The sequence below is a fragment of the Dromaius novaehollandiae genome, chromosome 1, assembly GCF_036370855.1.
Source record: "Dromaius novaehollandiae isolate bDroNov1 chromosome 1, bDroNov1.hap1, whole genome shotgun sequence".
Lineage (NCBI taxonomy): Eukaryota > Metazoa > Chordata > Aves > Casuariiformes > Dromaiidae > Dromaius > Dromaius novaehollandiae.
In genome coordinates, this window is record NC_088098.1 from 112,455,714 (window position 1) to 112,475,118 (window position 19,405).

The following is a 19,405-nucleotide window of genomic DNA, read 5'->3' on the forward strand; positions in this document are numbered from 1 at the left end:
ACAATAAAAGTCACGCAACTACAAGGCACATAAAATATTTCCCCCGTGTTACTATATTCTATTCTTATTGACAGGTTTCTTCTGTCTAAAACCTGTAACTTGGCAGCTTTCAATTTTCTCTTTGTTTAAATTTTATGAATATTCTAAATATATTGAATGATAGGTAAAATAACTTTTTATTATTCATATGACACATTATACCCAATAGAGAAGTGATAGAAACTAATTGGACTGATAGATATACTGCCTGATAGAAAGCTAAGCAAATTTCTAAAGAAGCAGGATTTCACAGGGTGAATGGAAATTCACAGGTATTTTGAATATAAGGCACTTCCATGTGACAACATACGATCATTTGAGATCTGATATAAAACTTTATAATAGGCATTGCATACATAAATGATAATTAATCAGTGAAATGCCATTAGCAAAGTGGTGTAATCTATCTATTAATCCTTTAATATGCATGTTTAAGATCATTTTTATCCTTTCATTGCTGAGAACATTTTCTTTGCTTTTGGTAATGTTATTCTTTACATTTATTCTTAATAAAGACTATTTTTGTTATTTTGTACTCTAGAAGTATCTAATTTTACCTTGGCACAATTATCAAAGGTTTAATTCTTACTTAAATATCTGCGTTACAATTATATCTCATACAGAGGACTGAAGCTCATGCTTAATGTTAAGGATATGTACACACACTTTGCTGGAGTATAGCATTGCTCTTAAACCTCAGTGTGAGTAGTAGCTTACCAGCACTGCTGAACTGATGGCTAAATAATTTCTGAAGTAAGTTACATCTGAAAGCATCAAAATTCAAATCAAAGAAACCAAGAATTCTTTTACGCTTTACATCTTTTTGTTTCTTTGTGTGAGATTATTAATCTAGTTTAGAACACACCCTAAGCAGAACATCTAACACACCTGCTACGTATGTTCTGCAGTGCTTGGTAGGATCATTTTAGAAGATTTGATTTTAAAGATTTGGATTAATAATCTTATGGACAGACTCCCAGCCATAATTTAAGATTTATCTCATTGCTGAATTATTTTTATCTATTTTTTTCTTCCTTGCTTAGGGGAGCCAAGCCCCCCATCAATTCATGGACAACCAGGAAGTGGCAAGAGTTTTAAACTTAGCATAACTAAACAAGATGATGGAGGTGCCCCCATTTTGGAATATATTGTGAAATACAGAAGTGTAAGTATTTCAGTTAATCAAAATAGGTGGGGTTTGCTTATTAATATCTGCTTTTAATGTAGAGAAGATTGTTGATACAATTTGAAATGTAACAAAGTGGTTTGAATACTAAAAAAGTAGGAAACAAACATCTAATATAGTATAGTATGTTTTGCTTTGTGACTAGGCTGCTAAGGCCAGATTGTCAAAAACAAACAAACAAGCACAAAACCCTCCTCCTTCTCCTAATTGTATAGTGGAAAGGTCATACTAACAAGAAAACTTACTGTATTCTCTGTTTTGTTACATGGTCTTAGATGGTAAATGAAAAACATTGTGTTCAGTGCAGTAAATTAGCAGATATGAACATTACATAAGTAAAGACTATCTCAAAAGCAAATTAATCATCTAACTGTGCCTATTTATAGAGCAGCCCTAGAGACTGTGTTCCAGTGCTCTGTTTTAAATGAGATTAGTTGTCTGGTCATGATCTGTATTTTCTATCTTTCTAGATTCCTAGACTTAGTTTAAAAAAGTCAAAAGCCAAATAATTTACAAATTGCTAGGACTTGCCTGTGTTTCAGTGTATGTTTCAGTTCTTTAACAGCTTTGCAGTTTATTCAGTCTTCTCAGTCATATACAATTACAGTCTTATAGACTCTTATACAGTCTTCTGACAGCTGGAAATCTAGCAAGTTTAGAAAACAGTCTCTTTTGCAATGCGTAACTCTTGTTTTATTTTCCATAAAAAAAATTGCTTTCTGAGAGTTCTTATTTATTAAAGTAGCTCAAATGTCTTTCCTTTCCTTGATATACTATGAAAAGCTCACAGATGTTTGGGTTTAATACAGCTGGCAGAAGCAATGCATTGATTTCAAAAGTATGCATTTTCTAATAACCTCTTCATGTTCTTTTAGGAGGTTCATACCACTTGCCACTGACCCATGATTATCCAACTAGACCCAAAAAGAAGACATTTTGCTAGAGTATAATAGCAGCTTTATACATCTCTTTTGAGAGTCTGAAAGAGATTAGGCATATAACAGTACATATTTAGACAAATTAAAGAGAAGGTAGAGAGAACCATGTGTCATGGAAATTAGCAAGCTTTAAGAAGTTAAATGCTGAACCTGTTTAAAACCCAGTTCTTCATTTTGTAATAGTTTTTGTTACATTTCCTGATGTTTCCAATAAGGCAACTTTTTGATGATAGCTCTGGGATTATCCAAGTTCTAAACTTGGCATGTAAAGTGATTTTCCTAACGTAAGTATAACCAAAGAAGATTGGTCTCTCAAAATCAATTGAGGAAAAGGTGGTAGAGCTTTCAGGAGTAGCCTAAGGGAATAACTGGCAGTTATTCTGGTATCACTGATTCCTAAATATTAATTGACCTTCTTAAAAGACTTTCAGTCCAGTGAGTACAGAGTATTTCAGAGGAGAAGAAAAGCGATTTTCAAGAAGAGATAGGGTATTAAAATATGCAAGAAATAATAAGATACAATACAGTTTTGTGGAAATGAGCTTCCTAGTTAGATTAAGTATTCTAAGTATTATAAGTATTTATACATGGGAAGATAAGAAAACAAATGGTTGAAATTTAGTGTCAAGGTATGGATTTAAATATATTCATGCAGTATAAAGAATTTAATTTGTTCCTGTGTTTTTAAGCAAATTAAATAATTTTGAATCTATCCTGAAGAAACTTGGAAACTTGGTTTTGATATAGTGTTTTGACTAAGCTATATTATAACATAGAAGATTATTTTTCATGTTTATTGTTGAAAGATAAATGTAAAGTTTAATCACTAACTTAAAACTTAAAAGGTTACAGAATAAAGTTTTTGCTTGGACCTCAAACCCAGCTCTCCCTGAGCTTCCAATTGAAAAAGCAATTTGACTAAATTAAAGGCCTCCGTGCAACAAAAAAGCACAATAATAATTTTGTGGTGTTTTAATCAGAATGAATGTATGCTATTTAAAGTTCTTAATTATCTGTTGACTACTTCTGTCTTCCCCATTGGTCCTATTTAATTAGCTTTCCTATAACTCTTGCCAGCCTCATTACTAGCACCTGGACAAATGTGTTTGCTTGCATGTTTAAAGAGGATATTAGATAACAAGCTATATATCAGTGGCTTCTTTTTTCATGCTTCATAACAGCTCATGTCTTATTAGGGGTTAAGTTTTATACATGTCTTGTTAAACCTGGGAGTGGAACAGCTTTTAAAGACAGAGCAAAACTATCTGGTCCACGGTTATTTGCAAGTTTTCTTTTTCCAGGAATCATATATGTTATTTCTACCAAATTTTGCTTTCCTAGCATTAGTTTATTCATGTTATGGGCAGGACTTATTAACTATAAACAGATAATTAAGAAGCATCACATTCTATTCTGCATTCCGGAGAAGTAAGTATTATGCAATTATTATGAGTAGCAGCCTCATAATGACTTACGTTGTTGCACAAAAAAAGTTGACACCAGCTTACATGCACAAAGCTTCACTAACGGGGTCCGTACCTGCTGGCATATATTGACTGCAAAGTTACCGTAGGGAAAAAAGGAGGGAGACAGTGCGAAGGGAAAACTCTTCCCCAACTGCCAACCAGGGAAAGAAGTGATGGGGATCCCCAGATGAGCATCCTGTCCAGCGCGGGAGGTGGTCCCCTGACCGCTTTTCTCATAGTAGCTGTATAGTTTTCGTGGAGACCCACTCAAACTCCCAATTGTTTGCTCCTGCTTATGATGCCGTTAGTGCTCACTGGGGCACACGTGACCGGTGCTAGTGTTGCACAACGGCTGGTTCTTACGCTTTCTGCATGTACGTATCTGGGGAAATGTGTACTGGATGTGTGAATGGCTGTTCTCCACTTTGTTATCCACTAGGCTCCATAGCAATAAACTAAAATCTTTGAGGGGAAGGTTGAAGAGATCGTAGCATGGCATTGTAGACTAAGAGCTACAAAGCGAAGGGTGAGGAGATAAAGAAGGCCAGGAGGACAAGAGCACTTGGGATACCAGGGGAAGGACACTGCCACAGAGCGACTCAGGGCAGTTGGGTGATAGCATACAAAGCTGCAAGGGGAAGGCAGGCTATCAAACAGCAAATGGCCTTCCATTAGTATTACAAAGAATTGTTGCTTCAGTATTACAGAGGTTAAGGGACCAGAGACACTCTGGAAACAATGTATAATCACCAAATAGGAGTAGTTACTTACACATGACTCTCATATAGTCAAGAGCAAAATATGTGCTTATTAGTCCAGTGCATTTTGACCAAGGTGGTGATTTTGTAGCTGCACGTGTTGCAATTGTCAGTTTGTGCTTGGTGCATATGCCCACGGTTCCCTGCTAATACATATCAGTATATTATTTTGAAGAGATTTGTTGCAAACCTTTAATTATGCTTATGGCACCAGATTCTGAGTTACCTCATAATGCTTAAATGGCAAGCATTGGAATAGACTTCATAGTGATTGGGAAAGGGAATTCTGTTTCTATACATTCAGGTCACAGAATGCCAGTAGTAAGCTAGAAAACAAGGTTTTACTTTTTCCTGCCATGCCAAATTGCAGTAAAAATTTAGAATTAAAATGAAATAATAAAAATATCCATCTTTTGTGGGTATGAATTTTTAGGTAGGGGCAACAAAAATTACTTAAAAATTATTATTTAAAAAAAAGTTTATTTTTTCTTCCGTTTTTGCATCCATAACGATGTCTGGAGGAAATGATTTGCTTTTGCAGGCCTAAAAGTTGTTCTCTGTGTTGACCCATAATAGTGTTACTATTAATGCTCTGAAATTTGGCACTGACAAGAGTTTGATATGTAGGTTGTGTGCTTCACTCTTGTTTGACTGCATCAATGGAGGAGTGTGCTCATTTTGTTGCTTTATATGTGCTAGAATAAATATGTAAATATGAATAATTTAAAAACACAGAATTTTTCGTTTAGTCCCACTCTGAGATATCTACAGATATTGCATCTGAGTTCCAGCTTAGCTGCCACACTCTTGAACCTACGTTGCATTTTAACACAATGTATAAGCCATTTTGTGCTATCTGTTCAGCATTGATCTTCTATTACCTCCTCTAAAATATCACCCAGACCTATAAAGCACCCTCTTAATGTAATTAATTCTTGCCCTGTGGAGTCACACTACTTTAAACTCTTTTATTGTCTTTCTTAAGGGTTTCTTTATTTTTTTCTTGTCAAGTTTCAAGACAGTGAGGCATTTCCAGCCATTTTTTTCCTATCACAGTGGCCACTGTAGTAATAGGTCTGTTTGATCTGAATTTTAGTGCGATGATTTAGGGAGGATGGAGAAGGGAAGAGGCTGAAGGGGGTTAATTACTGTTCCTCACTTGTTACAGTGTAAGCCACTTTAACTTCTAGTATGTCCTATCTGAGGATTTATGAGTTCCCAGAGAATGTGATCTTAGGCACAATATAAAATGACCATTAAAGAGATAGATGTTATATTCTGCACTAGTAAATAGGTGCCTAAACTGTGGATTGCCTTCATTACTTCCACTGGTGTGAGAGGTGGCTTTGGTTATGGGATGCAGTCAAGTCATGGTAGACTAGAGTTTCACAATGCTCAGTTTACTCTTTTTTTTTCAAAAGTAACTGATGCAATATCTTGCATGTTATAATTCTATGAGTAGATATGTGATTACAATCAAAAAATTGGATAAGGAAACAAATGAGCAAAGCCACTGTGTATACACTGAATTTAAACCAGTTAAAATTTGGAGTGTGGTTTTTAGGTGCTTCAGTTACTCACAGCTATCTTACAAATATAGCCTTTAGACCCGAGATACATTTGGCTGATGCTTATATTTAAAGACAAAATACAAGTAATTGAGAAATAATATTAATTTTTTTAAGTGTCTTCAATCTGTGGCATTGTCATAGATTTGTTTCAACTAAGGGCTTATACTGGGGAGAGGAGAGGGCGATTCTAAGGCTTATGAGTAATGGAAGAGGGCAGTAAGATTTTTTGAATTGTCAGTCATTGGTTAAGCTCACAGCATCAGTGACCTAAAGCAGTATTGTGGCATTATAGAAAACAAAACAAAATGAAAATAACAGAACAGTTCAGTCTCTTAAGCTGCAGATCTAATTGCAGTATCTCAAAATATGCATTTGTTGGTGCATATTAATGATAAAACTGCTAATAGTAAATGCTGATTCAAGATTGTATTAACTCACCCCTCAAATTAGACTGATTCATGATTTAAAACTTTGTCTTTCATTTGTTGTAAAACACTGTGCATATATAAAACTTTCTATAAATTTTAAGCATTATTAATAATAGAACAGACTGATAAGGTATGAGTCTTCTTTTATAGTTCTGTTTTCTATTTCTTAAGCTACCAGTTAAAGGGCCTTAGCATAAACAGGGAGATTTGTAGAAAGAATTAACTGGCAGACTTTTGTGTTCTCATCTCTCTCTTTCCATTTCCACTCTAACAGTAAAATAAATCAGGGTATGTTACTCAGCTGTACTTATTAAAAAGTACTTCAAAATGCATAAGAAATAGCAGCTATAATGAAGGACATTTCAGTTTTCTTTTTTCTTTAAGATGCCAAAGATAGGCCAAATTCTGGAAAACTTGATTGATTTGTCATTAGGAGAAGACAGCTTGCTCTCCACATATTTTCTTTATTCTTCTTGCTCCTAACTTGTGTTTGTCAGTCTTCATAAAGTGTTGTGTTGCCTTCGAGTTCAGTGCTTGGGTTTGGTCTGTTTCATTTATCGTGATCCACCCAGATGCCTTCACTTTGAACTAAAAGTTGGACATCACTTCTCTGACAAGGCATACGGGTATACTGTTATCTTTCAGCCCTTTCGTGATTATTTCTGACTTCACTTGACCAAGTTGTGGAACTGAATTTTATGTCTACAGAAGAGCAGCCTCATACAGAAATCTGTATAGTTTTTCTTCCAAATCTTAAGTTCATTCTATTCATCACATGTAATTCTACGTTTTGTTTTGAAAATGTAGTCACATATCTGTTCACAATACTATCTCTTCCGCCTGCAGAAATCATGTTAGCCTGAACCTTTATTTTTCAGTTCAGATTTTTTTCTCCTTCCTCTGCGGTTCTGAACCTCTTCAGAATTCCTCAATATATTCACACATCTCTACATGCATGCACCAAAATCATAACGAGTTCACCTTCTGATTTTCTGAGGTTGATATTCTTTGGAATCTAGATGTATTTTTTTCTAAACTCTCCCAAACCTCTCCAATTTAAACAGGTACTAAAATATGGTACAACATTGCACTGCTTTTCCTAACATTACTAAGGAGTATTTGCAGGTGCATATTGCAATCAGTTGTAATTCTTTTTAACAGTGTTGCATGAAATACATTTTGAAAAATTGCATAATATAGTGAAAATATAAGTGGATTCACTTGGTAAAATATTAGATGATTGCAACAGAAGCTATCCATGAGGAGTGATACTATGTCACTTTATTTCGGAAATAGCCTTTTCAGAAAATACTGATTTCACTGTATGATGAGTAAACTAGTTTTACGCTAATTTATTTGGGGTTTTTTTTTCATAATTTGTAATGTTACTGCATTCTGATGCTTTTAGCTGGTCAACTGCTGCATCAAGTAGCCACTTTCACCTCACTACAGATGTTCCTGAAAAGATACTTTACTATATTATATTAATGTCTGTATTCATTCTCAGGGCTAACACATCAGTATCAATGACCAGTGACTCCAGAAGGAGTAGAAAGGGTTTAACAAAAGGCAGAGAGTCTGTGTGGAAGGATCCTCATGCTCACTGTTGATGGGAAATAAGTTATTGCAGAAGGGCACATAAGGGAGCTTAGTTTGTCACACTATTTTCTGAAGACTGGAGATGAAAAGGACATACAGAAGCAACACTTTTGGGCCAAGAGCTCTCTAATTTAGATGCTAATTTCTTTGACGCTTGTATCAGTAAAGAGCAAGATGCTTCAGCAAAGAGCCTGAATATAAGTTGCTGAGAAGCATAGTGATCTGTAGCAAAAAGCCATGTTCCCCTATATGTGAGGGGTTTCTCTCAAAGAGATTATGTCCTTTTAACTGGGTCTGTGTTGTTGTATGGATTGTATGGGCTTGTATACTTCAGCCATAGTGTTTGGCACTGTACTGTGCCTCAGGGCATGGTAGGAATTGGACTGCCTGGATTGTTACTGACAGCTATTAATATTCCTATGAACAAAATGACTTTTTTATTTGCCAGTATATATTGTTTTATACATGTAGGTACATGTAAGTAAGTAAGTATTCTCATTTTATAAAGAATAATTAAAATGTTATGCACTAAAAACACTAAAAGGAAAGATTGCAAAGGTAAGCACTCCAAATTCAAGAAAAGTCAGGATTAAGATTGCAGCTGAAGTCCTCATTTGATCCCTTTGTATAGGCAATTTATAATTATCTAGATTACGAGAACTCTTTTTTTTCTAGAACACCATCTTGCTGATTTACATATATCCTCTCACCAGTGTAAACACAGGTCTACCTAATTTCTTAATGATTTTTATATTATTGCATAGAGTCTTGTTTTCAATATGTTGTATCACATATTGGTACAGTTAGTGTATGTTTTCAGTATATAACTTACATGTGGTATAAGCACAGCTTGCATTTATGAACTATTCGCCTTGGCTTTGATGGGAAGCTCCTTTTAAAGAACATTGATTAGAACAAATTGAAACGTCTGTATAAAATAAACCTTTTAAAAAATTTATTCATAGTGGAATATGTAAATAATTATCTTGCTGTTCCCCAAGATGAACATCAGTACTTGAGCAAAGTACAAATTCAGGCCAGAATGTTAAAAAATGATTGCTTACTACAAAATCCCTGAATCCAAATTGTGGAAACCTGAATAGAACTGGTCAAAGTTACACAAAGCCCAAGTACTCAGACCTCCAGTACTGGATGATTTGAATGCTCATAACCTTCAGAAATGAAACTCTATTTTTTTACATCATATAGACATATAGTTTAGATAAACAATACAAAAGTTTTTGAGAAGTTAAACTAATATTTACATCTTTACAGAAAGATAAGGAAGACCAGTGGCTAGAGAAGAAAGTGCAGGGCAGTAGAGACCACATCATCCTAGAGCATCTTCAGTGGACCATGGGTTATCAAGTACAAATTACAGCTGCCAATAGATTGGGTTATTCTGAACCAACGTTGTATGAATTCAGCATGCCACCAAAGCCCAACATTATTGCAGGTAAGTTAATTTTAGAATGTTTTCTCTTTCTAAATTGTTTACTACTCATAGTACATGAATGTGTGTGATTGAACAGTCTCTTAACTTAAGTGTAAGGTAACTGAAGTCTTCTTTAACAAAGCTTGAGACTCCATTTTCTATTATCAGAAAAAAATCCTTAAATGGGACCCATTTCCTACCTTGCTCTTACTAATAAAGTCGTTTGTAAGCGCAGAAAAAACATTTTAGTGCCTGGCAAGATTAAGACTTCAAGTAGTCTTGTTTAGGTATTATCTTACTGTTACTAACCTTAAGTTAGTCAACATACAGCCCTCTAACAGTCCAATTTACAAGTTTTGAAATCCGTAGAAATGAAGTTATTCGTATTTTAAGTGTGTAAATAGGAGGGCTTGGAACTCTTAAAGGAAAGCAGCATAGTAATTAAGAGTGTTTCAGTAACCTGCTTATAAAGTTTTAGTGCTTCCCTACGTAAAATATACATGTAAATATAATATAAATATTTTGGTGCAACAATGTAAGGTTGTTTAATTCCGGAAAACGTATAAATTATTGTGGCAATTTCTGACATTATGCAGTTAATTGTAATTTATATAAAATAAAAGTTATGACAAAAAGATTTCAAAATTTTTATCTAGTGTGTGAACTGATGTATTTAACAAAAAATTTCAAATTAGATCAGTGTCATCATTACCATTTTAAAATCAGATGCAAAGTCCTCTATCATGAGGTCTTCTATATGATATAGATTACACTATTAGAATTAAATTAGAATCTTGCTAAATAAATAACATGGCCAAAATATTAAAATGTAAACCATACCAATAACTGTTTTGTTCTGAATTTGAGCATCCAACTCACACTGATCCCAGTAATGCGGCAGTGAGTCATAGACTGTTTGAAATAACTGACTGATTTTTCATCTATTCATTACAACTTTTCTTAAAAGATGCTTTCAGGAAGGTTACCTCAGGATCTCTGTTATAGTTTTTAGTATTCTATAGCAATTTGCTGAGATTAGAAGCTTTGTTACTTGCATTTATAGAAAGGAAAAGGCATTTGTAATTCATTAATAGGTTCAAATCCAGTCATAATAAAATATTTGGTATAGGCACTTAAATTGCTGTAATGAGTGTTGCTTTGCATCTTGACTGAGATTCAGTACCTTCGTAGGGAATCATGTACTTGATTTTGAACAGTTAGTGCCTTGTGATTGCCATCATTCAGAATTAATATTTTACTACATTATCAAGAAAGAAAAGGGAACAGAGATATAGGGAAGTTTACTGTCCCAATGAAGGAAAAATACTTATCAAGTAGAAAAGTAAATAAAACTTTATTTGGGTAGAGACTATATGAAAGGGATAAACCATTTTTAAATTTTGTACATTTGAAACTGTTTAGTGTATGATTTTGCGCTTTATACAAATCTTACTTGTTTTGCAATGCAAGCTAACTTAATCCAGGTATAATTATTTAAAGTATTCCATATCATTACCGCAGCTGCTGTAACTGACAGAAACATGATATGCCCACATAAATGGTCTCTAGCTGTTCAAGTAAAAAGCAGGTTAGTTAAATTAGCTTCAGAATATAGATGGAACATTTTTATTTGAACATAGTTGTATAGCTGTTTAGGGGCTTTTTTCTTTCAGTCCTCTCCCAAAACCTCTAAGTAGTTATAAGGAAAGAACAGACTTTCCTTTGAACAGACTTCCTGTAACAGAACAGCATTTAACATCAAGTCTTCTTTATATGAATCATTACTGCAATCACAGCTGTGGAACATATTAGTTTCCTTGACAACTGGTTTTGCAAAGCCTGAAAAGGGTGTGGAATTCACATCAGATGAACGTTCTGCCGGCAATTCTTATAAGTATGTCAGACTACACTTAAAATCAGTGGGACAGTAACGTTCATATTCATGAGTCAATATGGTTACCTTGTTTTGAAATGACATATAATTACTATTGCATATAGTAATAACATATATTACATTACTGCAAGAGTGGAAATCTACACTTTGAAAACTTGGTAATATATGTAAAATGCTTACTTTTAAGCAGATTAACACTTTCTGATATCAGTAAGCCAACTCAAATGTCCTGTTTATCTGCTTTGAAGCTTGAGCGTTTGCAGCTAGGTCTGAAGACAGACATAGGTGACAATAGTGTAATTAGATAGACTTTAGGATGAAATCGGCATCACCTGACCTGTGCTCACAAACTTAGCTGTTTGTGATGACTGAGACGCTGTTCCTAATCATTCCTAAGTGATTATTACAAAAGTTTCTAAGACTCCTGAAGCTTTTCATCTGTACATGCGCAGGGTGATGCCGCTTTGGCTGAGCTGAGTGTTTCCATCTTCCTCTTAATGCCATTCAGAAACAAGGTATCTGTAGATACTACGGACCCAATCTCAAGGGTGTTGCTTCTCCCAAGAGAGTATTGGGATCCCATGACTATAATGATGGGTGGCTATTCCTACTATACTATTATGGTGAATAAGTGTACAAGCTAATATAATCAGTCAGAGAGCTGGAGAGAGACAGAGGCAAGCATACTGTCTTTGTAGCCCTTTGATGGGGGCTTACCAGGGAAGTGGGAGTTACCACAAGAAATGAGACTTTGATTCTGATTCCTGCTCAAGAAGTCCAGTTATGCTTTCAAGGGCCTGGATATAATGCGTAAGTAGCAATCCTGGAGGGCAGAGACTGGAAGCCAGTACTCTCTGTGAGTGCCCAACCTCCTGTGGGCACAGAACCCACATCTTCTAATTGTTAGGGAGGTGCCAGTGAGTACCTGTCTGGCAGTCACATTTTGTAAGACCATGTGATTATCTTCCAGTCTTAGGTCTAGCAAGAAGACTTAAGCTACATCCGTGAGGTGTATAAATGATTCAGACACTCCTTTAGATTTTTACATAGTTGGCCCCAGAAGCTACAAAATAGAAGTACTGGCTTTTTTAATTTCTGTTCCTAGGCCTCTAATACTGTCTCCATTCACTGACTCATTCAAATTGGTGAGTTACTTCCTAAGAATTTATTAGACTGCCTAATAAGTGTCCTGGTTTTCAGAAGTGTTTACCAATAGATCCTTGCACTGACTTTGAGAAATACTCAGCAAATAGACCAAGTTAAGACACTTTGACTTAGATAATGTGTATGTGTGTGTGTGTGTTTGTGTGTGTGTGTGTATATATATATATATGCACATATATATATACATATAAAGTTTTACTTCCTACTTTTTTCAGTTATTTTTTGCAGTCAGCAATTACATCTTTGTATTTCACCATTTACTTAGGTGCATGAGCATGTATTTAAGCTTAAGAATCCTGTTTTGAAGAAAGAGAGGCATACTTTTAAATATAGTGTTTAATACTTTCCAATATCCCACCAGAATGTCTGTCTGCAGTACTTGCAGGCATGTGCGTCTCTAACATCAATGTGCTTTTCTGTTGCTGATGTCTGTATCAGATTTTAAGTACTGATTTGTGATATTTTAGCAAATTTCGTTCTTTAGTGTTTGGTTCTTCTAGTCTTGTGGGAGAAAATGATATTTCAAAGGATCTGATTTGGCTCCGCCGTAACAAACCCTCTGAGATTAGGTGTCACTGCGAACAGCAGAAGTCCATCAGCTCCAGGAGCTGACACCACAGGCCATTGGTATGGGTCCATTTCATCCCTCTCAGTAGTGTGGAAATAGAGATCCTGGCTTTTTGTACTGTACGGCTGGTACAGAAATTTCCAAATCTTAGCCGTCAGTCTAGGTCATTACTATTGCAACCTAAAAACACATCTACAGTTTTAGATTAAATGAATCTTGAAGGAAGATACAAAGGAAGATGTTAAAAGAGAATACTTCATGCAAGTTTTATATATATTTTCAGGAGTTAGTGGCAGAAGAACTATATAAGTGCAGTCTTCCAAAGACTCTTATCCAATCAGTGCTGTTTCTCTGAAAGGCCAATAGATACATTAAAAAATACGTTTCTTTTTTTTTAAGTTTTGTTTTCTTCATTATAAATTAATGTCCCAATATAAATACTGGAAAAATGAGAGAAGAGATTGGAGATAATAAGAATAAGAAGTTAACCTGTTTTCTCACTTTGCTCTATTGGTTTTATTTTTTTTTAACTGCCAGTACTGCATGCACTGTTAATATCTTTTTATTAACATCACTAGATAAGTGTGAATCTGTAGTGCATACCTTATGAACCCCATGAATTTCACTTGATACAGTGCTGAGCATCTCATTTACGCTTTTTTTCCAATGAATGTCTGTCATTGATGCTTAAAGTCATACACTGATAGGCAAAGATGGACAATCTAATATATTCTGTCTTCTGTTATCATCACCTTGTGCTGTACAGTAGCAAAGATGAATCCATTCATGCCAAACATACTTTTTATCAGTCATTTTTGCTAAAAATGGCAGCTTTAGGATTTCCAAAGGTTTGTGTCAAAGGGAATGAAAAGGAAAAATAATTATGTTATATCAGTGCTATGGTATGTATGGATATATATGTATTTGAGTTTGTGTGGGTATTTATTTGTGTGTGTGCATGCGTGTGTGTGTGTGTGTGTGTGTGTGTGTGTGTGTGTGTGTATGAATAAATGAATGAAGAAACAAAATTAGGAAAGTGACATTGGTATGAACACTGCCACCATGCCTTTAGTCTATATCCAAGACATCACTGAGATGTTTCTTCCAGCCTTGAAAAAAAATCATGTGTAGGTTATCAATTTGGGGATAAAATGGATATAAAACTCTTTCTAATGGACACGAAGCCATTAAAACATGAAAAATCAAGCAGTTTACCTAAGTTCCCTTGCTAAGAAGGATAAAATTTAAAACCCCAATGTGCCAGGAAGCTGATTCAGGCAGAGGTTCAGAGGTGGATTTGCCTGTACCTGTTTCTTATGACATGAGTATTCCAATATACCAAAAAGGGCTTTTGAACCCTATAGCCAGTGTCTTAGAAGAATATAAACTAGGATAATGAACCTTTGAATCCAGAGAAAACTGAGAATGGCTAAGTAGAGGAAAACAGAAATAAAACTCTCCCTCAAAACCATGATGTTCTCTCAGAGCAGATCCTTTTCATTATTTTTTCAGTCCAGCAATTCAGTGACTTCTTGTGTTGAAATAAATTCCATATGGGCCCATCTGGGTCACTGGGGAAGGTTTCTCTTTCTGTCACATCCTGCCACCACATAGCAGCCTCTGCTGCTGCGGGCACTCTCCTTGTCACCCTCATTCCTCCAGCCCTGCCCCATCCCGTGTTCTGTGGTTCGACACCCCGTGGATCCTCCATTGCTCTGAAGGAGGGCACAACCTCCCCTTTCTCCAGAAGGATGCACTTGACCCTGGCCATGCATCAGCTAGGAGAAGCCAAAATGTAGCCTGTTTCACTGTTGTTCATGTGTACCACACTGCAAAGACATATAACACTTCTTGACTTACGATAACTATAAATAAACTTCAGATCAGAATAGTTCTTGTGTCCTTTGAGGCATTTTGCTTAGATTTCAAATAATTTCAGATCTATTTGGAATTATATTTTAACTAATTACAACCAAGCCTGAAGGTGAGGGTGCCAGAGCAACTATGATGTGCCATTTATGTGAGGAAACTTACATTATATAGCTCCAAGAATTTGTTTGTCCTTAGTTTCAGTTACAGCTCATTCCCAGCAATGATACAAGTAATGCTAATATACAAAAACTTTCTAGTATCTACCCTTTCCCCTGTGTTATGCTTATCCTCCCAGTCTATTGTTACAGTGAGTCATCAGCATCCCACATCCTTCACAGGGAGGAGTATGATGTTGCTTGTGGGGATTTCTTCCTCCTCACTCTTTGGTCCACTGCAGTCTGGTTTTATATGTTTTCTAACACAGTCTGCTTTTGCACTCTTTCTTCAATGGTTCACAAATTCCAAGTTATAGCCAGATTTTATTATATATGGTATGTTTTATGTATGTTGAATACTTGTTCTTTGTTCTCTGCGTTATTGCTAAAAATCAGTTTTACACAAATCCCAAGGTTGCATTGCCTTGGTGACCAGTAGTCACCATTTGTGATTTGTGCCTGTAGCTGCGGGGCCTCTGTTGTCTTGTACTTGCACTTCTAAGACCTTGGCTGTCATCCTGTGCTTCTACTTTTGGTGGTCTCTGCTGAAATCACCCATTTTTCTTCAACAACCTCCAAGATGTGCCTTCTTGATAACATAATTAGTAATAACAGCATAAAATCGATGACCATATCTTATTATCTCACTAAATAATTCATGCAACAAAAATAGTGGCCCAATAGAAGACAGAGATGCAGAGACAGACACAATGCTTTGTTAACTGCTTGCTGGTTATCTAATAGTGATCACCAGCCCATCACCAGAATCGTGTCACAGCAACACACAACTTCAGCCTACAGGAAGGTTCAGGAAATAGAAACATATGGAGGCAAAATATTAAAATAAATCAGGAAAGGGGAGAATGTAATTATATTATTTCAATTTACTCCTTGACCTGTTTTCATTTTAGCAGAAGGGCTGATGGGTTTTATGGAAACTCCTCATCCTGGAATGTGGCTTTTTTGGGTCAGTGATACCCCTGCCATGTTTATTTAATAAGTTTCCATTTACAGCCCTTGTTCCTGTAAAACCAAGCCAAATTTCTTCCTTCCTTGCTTTCGCATCATTAACAACAACGTACATTCTTCAGGCCAAGCTGGATTTTCGGTTACATTTGTGGAATTTTTTGCCTTAGTACACAGTCAGTAACCCATGTGCCTTTGCAGGTATAAACTGTCTGCCTGGTTGTTGAACTTTGGTTAACAGTTCTGTAGGTAAAGAACAAGGAACAAGGTAGGTATATCCTTTAGAGGATTTTGCAGAATTGCCAGCAACCAAAATCAGTCAGTAGTGACCATACATAGCACACTTGAAGAGGAGATCCTTCACATGACTGTTATTTCAGAACGGAGCCACAGTCTAAGACTTACAGGTAGCTAAGGGGTAATGTCAACAATTGGCTTCTACTACTTATTCTTATATCTGGGGAAATACATGTTGCATGAGGAGAAGTTAGATTAAGAGGATTGGAGTGAGAAGTAGTTCTTTTTCTTCCATAGTCTCTTTCTATGGAACTAGGCTTAAAAAGCTGCCAGTAGCTACATCTGCTAAAAGTCATTACTTGCAGCTTTTCAGTTGCCTGTTTAAATCTCCAGAAAAAGCCTGTAGAACTATATTGTGTATCAGTTCTTCAGGAAAACCATTTTAGCCTGATTTTCAACTTAAGGCTTATTGTGACCACACTGCCTGTGCATGGATGTAAATATGCACACCTGCACAAACATCCATCAATTTGCCTGTGTGGCTTTTGGCAACTTTTGAATCTGGTTGACAATTTCACTAAATTTGCAAGAGAATAGAGGCTTCAATAATAGTACATCCCTATAAGCTTTCTTTAAATAGGTAACTGAGGATAGAAGCAAAATTGTATCCCAGTATGAAAAATACTGTTTTAGAAGTTTACCTCAATCAGATTTACTTGGGAAAGAACAGTTAAAACTACCTTTGGACCTTGCACCGGCTTAGATACCAACAATAAACTGAAACCAAGAGAGAAAAAGAAAAGTGCAGAAGGAGCTTGAAGATCTTTACGAAGGTAAAATTTCCATTCTAAGAATAAGAATTTTTAAGACCAGATTGGTTATCTCTTTTATATAATATTCCTCTTATAAAGATAGTTGAGGTTTATATATCATCTACTACTGGATAGGATGGTCCCTGATGCCAAGTTATTAACATGCAGTGAGGGATTTTATTTATAGATAAGCTGATATCATCCAGTGGAAAATAGCTGAGAAGAAATTTCTTCAATACCTGTGAAGTAAATATTTATCTAGGTTCCTTTCTTAAGTGGCAAACTTCTCCAAGAGAGGTGATCACTTGCACATTACTGATGTATTGTAGCAGTTCCTGCAGATCAGCTGCCAAGTGATTCACTTTCATTTGCAACTCTGCCCCTTAGTCTCTTACTAGGAACTTATGATCCCCAATTTCTTAAACAAAAAACTATTTCAATGCTTGATGGAGTTCCACAACTGTAGTCTGGATATGTTTTGCTCTTAAAGTAGAAAGTCAGTTATTTTATTTTACATGAATAATAGATCTTTTTCAATACAGCATTGATATTATCTGTAAATGAATTGGGGTAAAAATTTTAAAATGGAAATATAAACCTCTTAATAATCTTTGGATCTTTAATAATCTGGAGTCTTTAATAATCTTTGAATTTTCCATTTATTTAAAATACACCAAAATCTTTTGTTTGTGTGTGTTTGAATGTAGACATATTTTAATAAGTGCCAAAATATCAAAGTCTAAAATCTTGTTCTTTCGAGCATAGGCACCAGGTATATATTTTTTGTATCCTGTTCCACTGGGTTTGTGTGATACCCAAAATTGAAAGATTCATTGGTCTATCTGAGAAGCCTCTGCAGCTTTGTCTAGTTTATTTTTCATCAAATCCAGAGGAAGAACAAAGTATAATAGGCAAAAAGCAAAAATAGGCAAAAAAAGCATTGAGGATATTAGTCTCCTCGCAGCTCTGATCTTACTCCCAAGGCAAGGAAGAGCTGCAGCATTACACTTGTGAATTTACCTGCAGTCATATTCTCATAGGTTGAAGGTTACGGTTATTCCAAAGCCAGAAGCTGGTAAAGGAAGATGTGAAAAAATGTTCAGATCATATTTCTGAGCTAAAAATCTGAAGCAGTCTTCAGTATGTTTTGCTGTTTTTGAAGAAATGTTCTTTACTAACCAAAGTTAAGTAGAGGGCAGAGAGTAGCGATTAAATGTGTCTTTGAGGTCTTGTGCTTTGAGAATAGCTGCTGTTGATAGGAATCCCAACAATATGTATCATCAGGGAAATTAATATTCAAAATGGCAGTGAGATGATAGCCCCCTCAAAATCTGTTTGCTGTGTTTTACAGACCAATACTAGAAGTACAGTGAGTAAGAACTGTTCTTCATTAAGTCCAGGAGATGAACATTGTTTTAGCTGGTATGGCATGTTCTTGCTGTAGGCTAAAAATAGCTGTGTTTGCTCCATTTCCTGCAGACTCCAATGGCTTTTACATGAAAAGGACTAGAAATCACTTACAAACATTGGTTGAACGTATTTGATATAAATCAGTGACAAAAAGCCATACACTATCAGTACAAGTGGATGTTCATAAGCAAAGAAAATCATAAAAACTGCTTATTTTTGATAAAACTTCATTCTTCTAGTACAGCTACCACAGCAATTAGCCACCATTGAATACTAGAGAAGCACCACTGGAACATTAGAAAAAGCAGATAATAGTTAAAGAGTTACTCTGTATTCACAGAACTCCTACTTCAAAAGGAATTGAATTCATTTTTTTACCTTGTGAATTAAAGTTTGCTTATCTTTTTAATGCTACGAAAAAAAAGAAAATTATCTTAGATGTTGAATATTGAAATGTTAAGTCACACTTTACAAGTATGTAACTCTCACCTAGATAATTTGTTATATTAGAGATAATTGCTAGCATTACGTTGCTTTATAACTTAAAAAAATTCAAGTGCCCATTAAAGATGAAATCATTAAATATATTCTCTAAAAATATAAAAAAGCTGTATTAGTAGACTGTGTTGAAGATTTTCCCACTACTATTTTCTTACCCTAATACATTTGTGTAAGATGTAACAAGTGGTTCTCTACCCTGATTCTAATCCTAAATAAATTCTATTAAGGCTTAAATAACTAAGAGACTGACACAAAGCAATTTGAATGAAATTGGGTGTTTTGTAAGAGTTTTCTTCTGCTTCCTTTACAATTTCTTTAAATTCACCTTTTTAGCAATTAGATATAGATATAACCAAGATTATTATTTATACTGCACAAAGTTTTCTGCATTTCAATTTTTTTTGAA

General features: G+C 35.3%; 1 protein-coding gene across 2 annotated transcripts in view; it reads left to right on the plus strand.

Annotated features, from left to right (window-relative positions):
• The window catches only part of NCAM2 (neural cell adhesion molecule 2), a 321,358-nt gene that overhangs the window by 263,478 nt on the left and 38,475 nt on the right, over positions 1-19,405 (plus strand). For both annotated transcript variants that reach the window (XM_026108971.2, XM_026108972.2), the window contains exons 14-15: positions 1,083-1,204; positions 9,261-9,441. In XM_026108971.2, the coding sequence (XP_025964756.1) occupies positions 1,083-1,204; positions 9,261-9,441 (303 nt within the window). The remainder of the gene's footprint in view (positions 1-1,082; positions 1,205-9,260; positions 9,442-19,405) is intronic.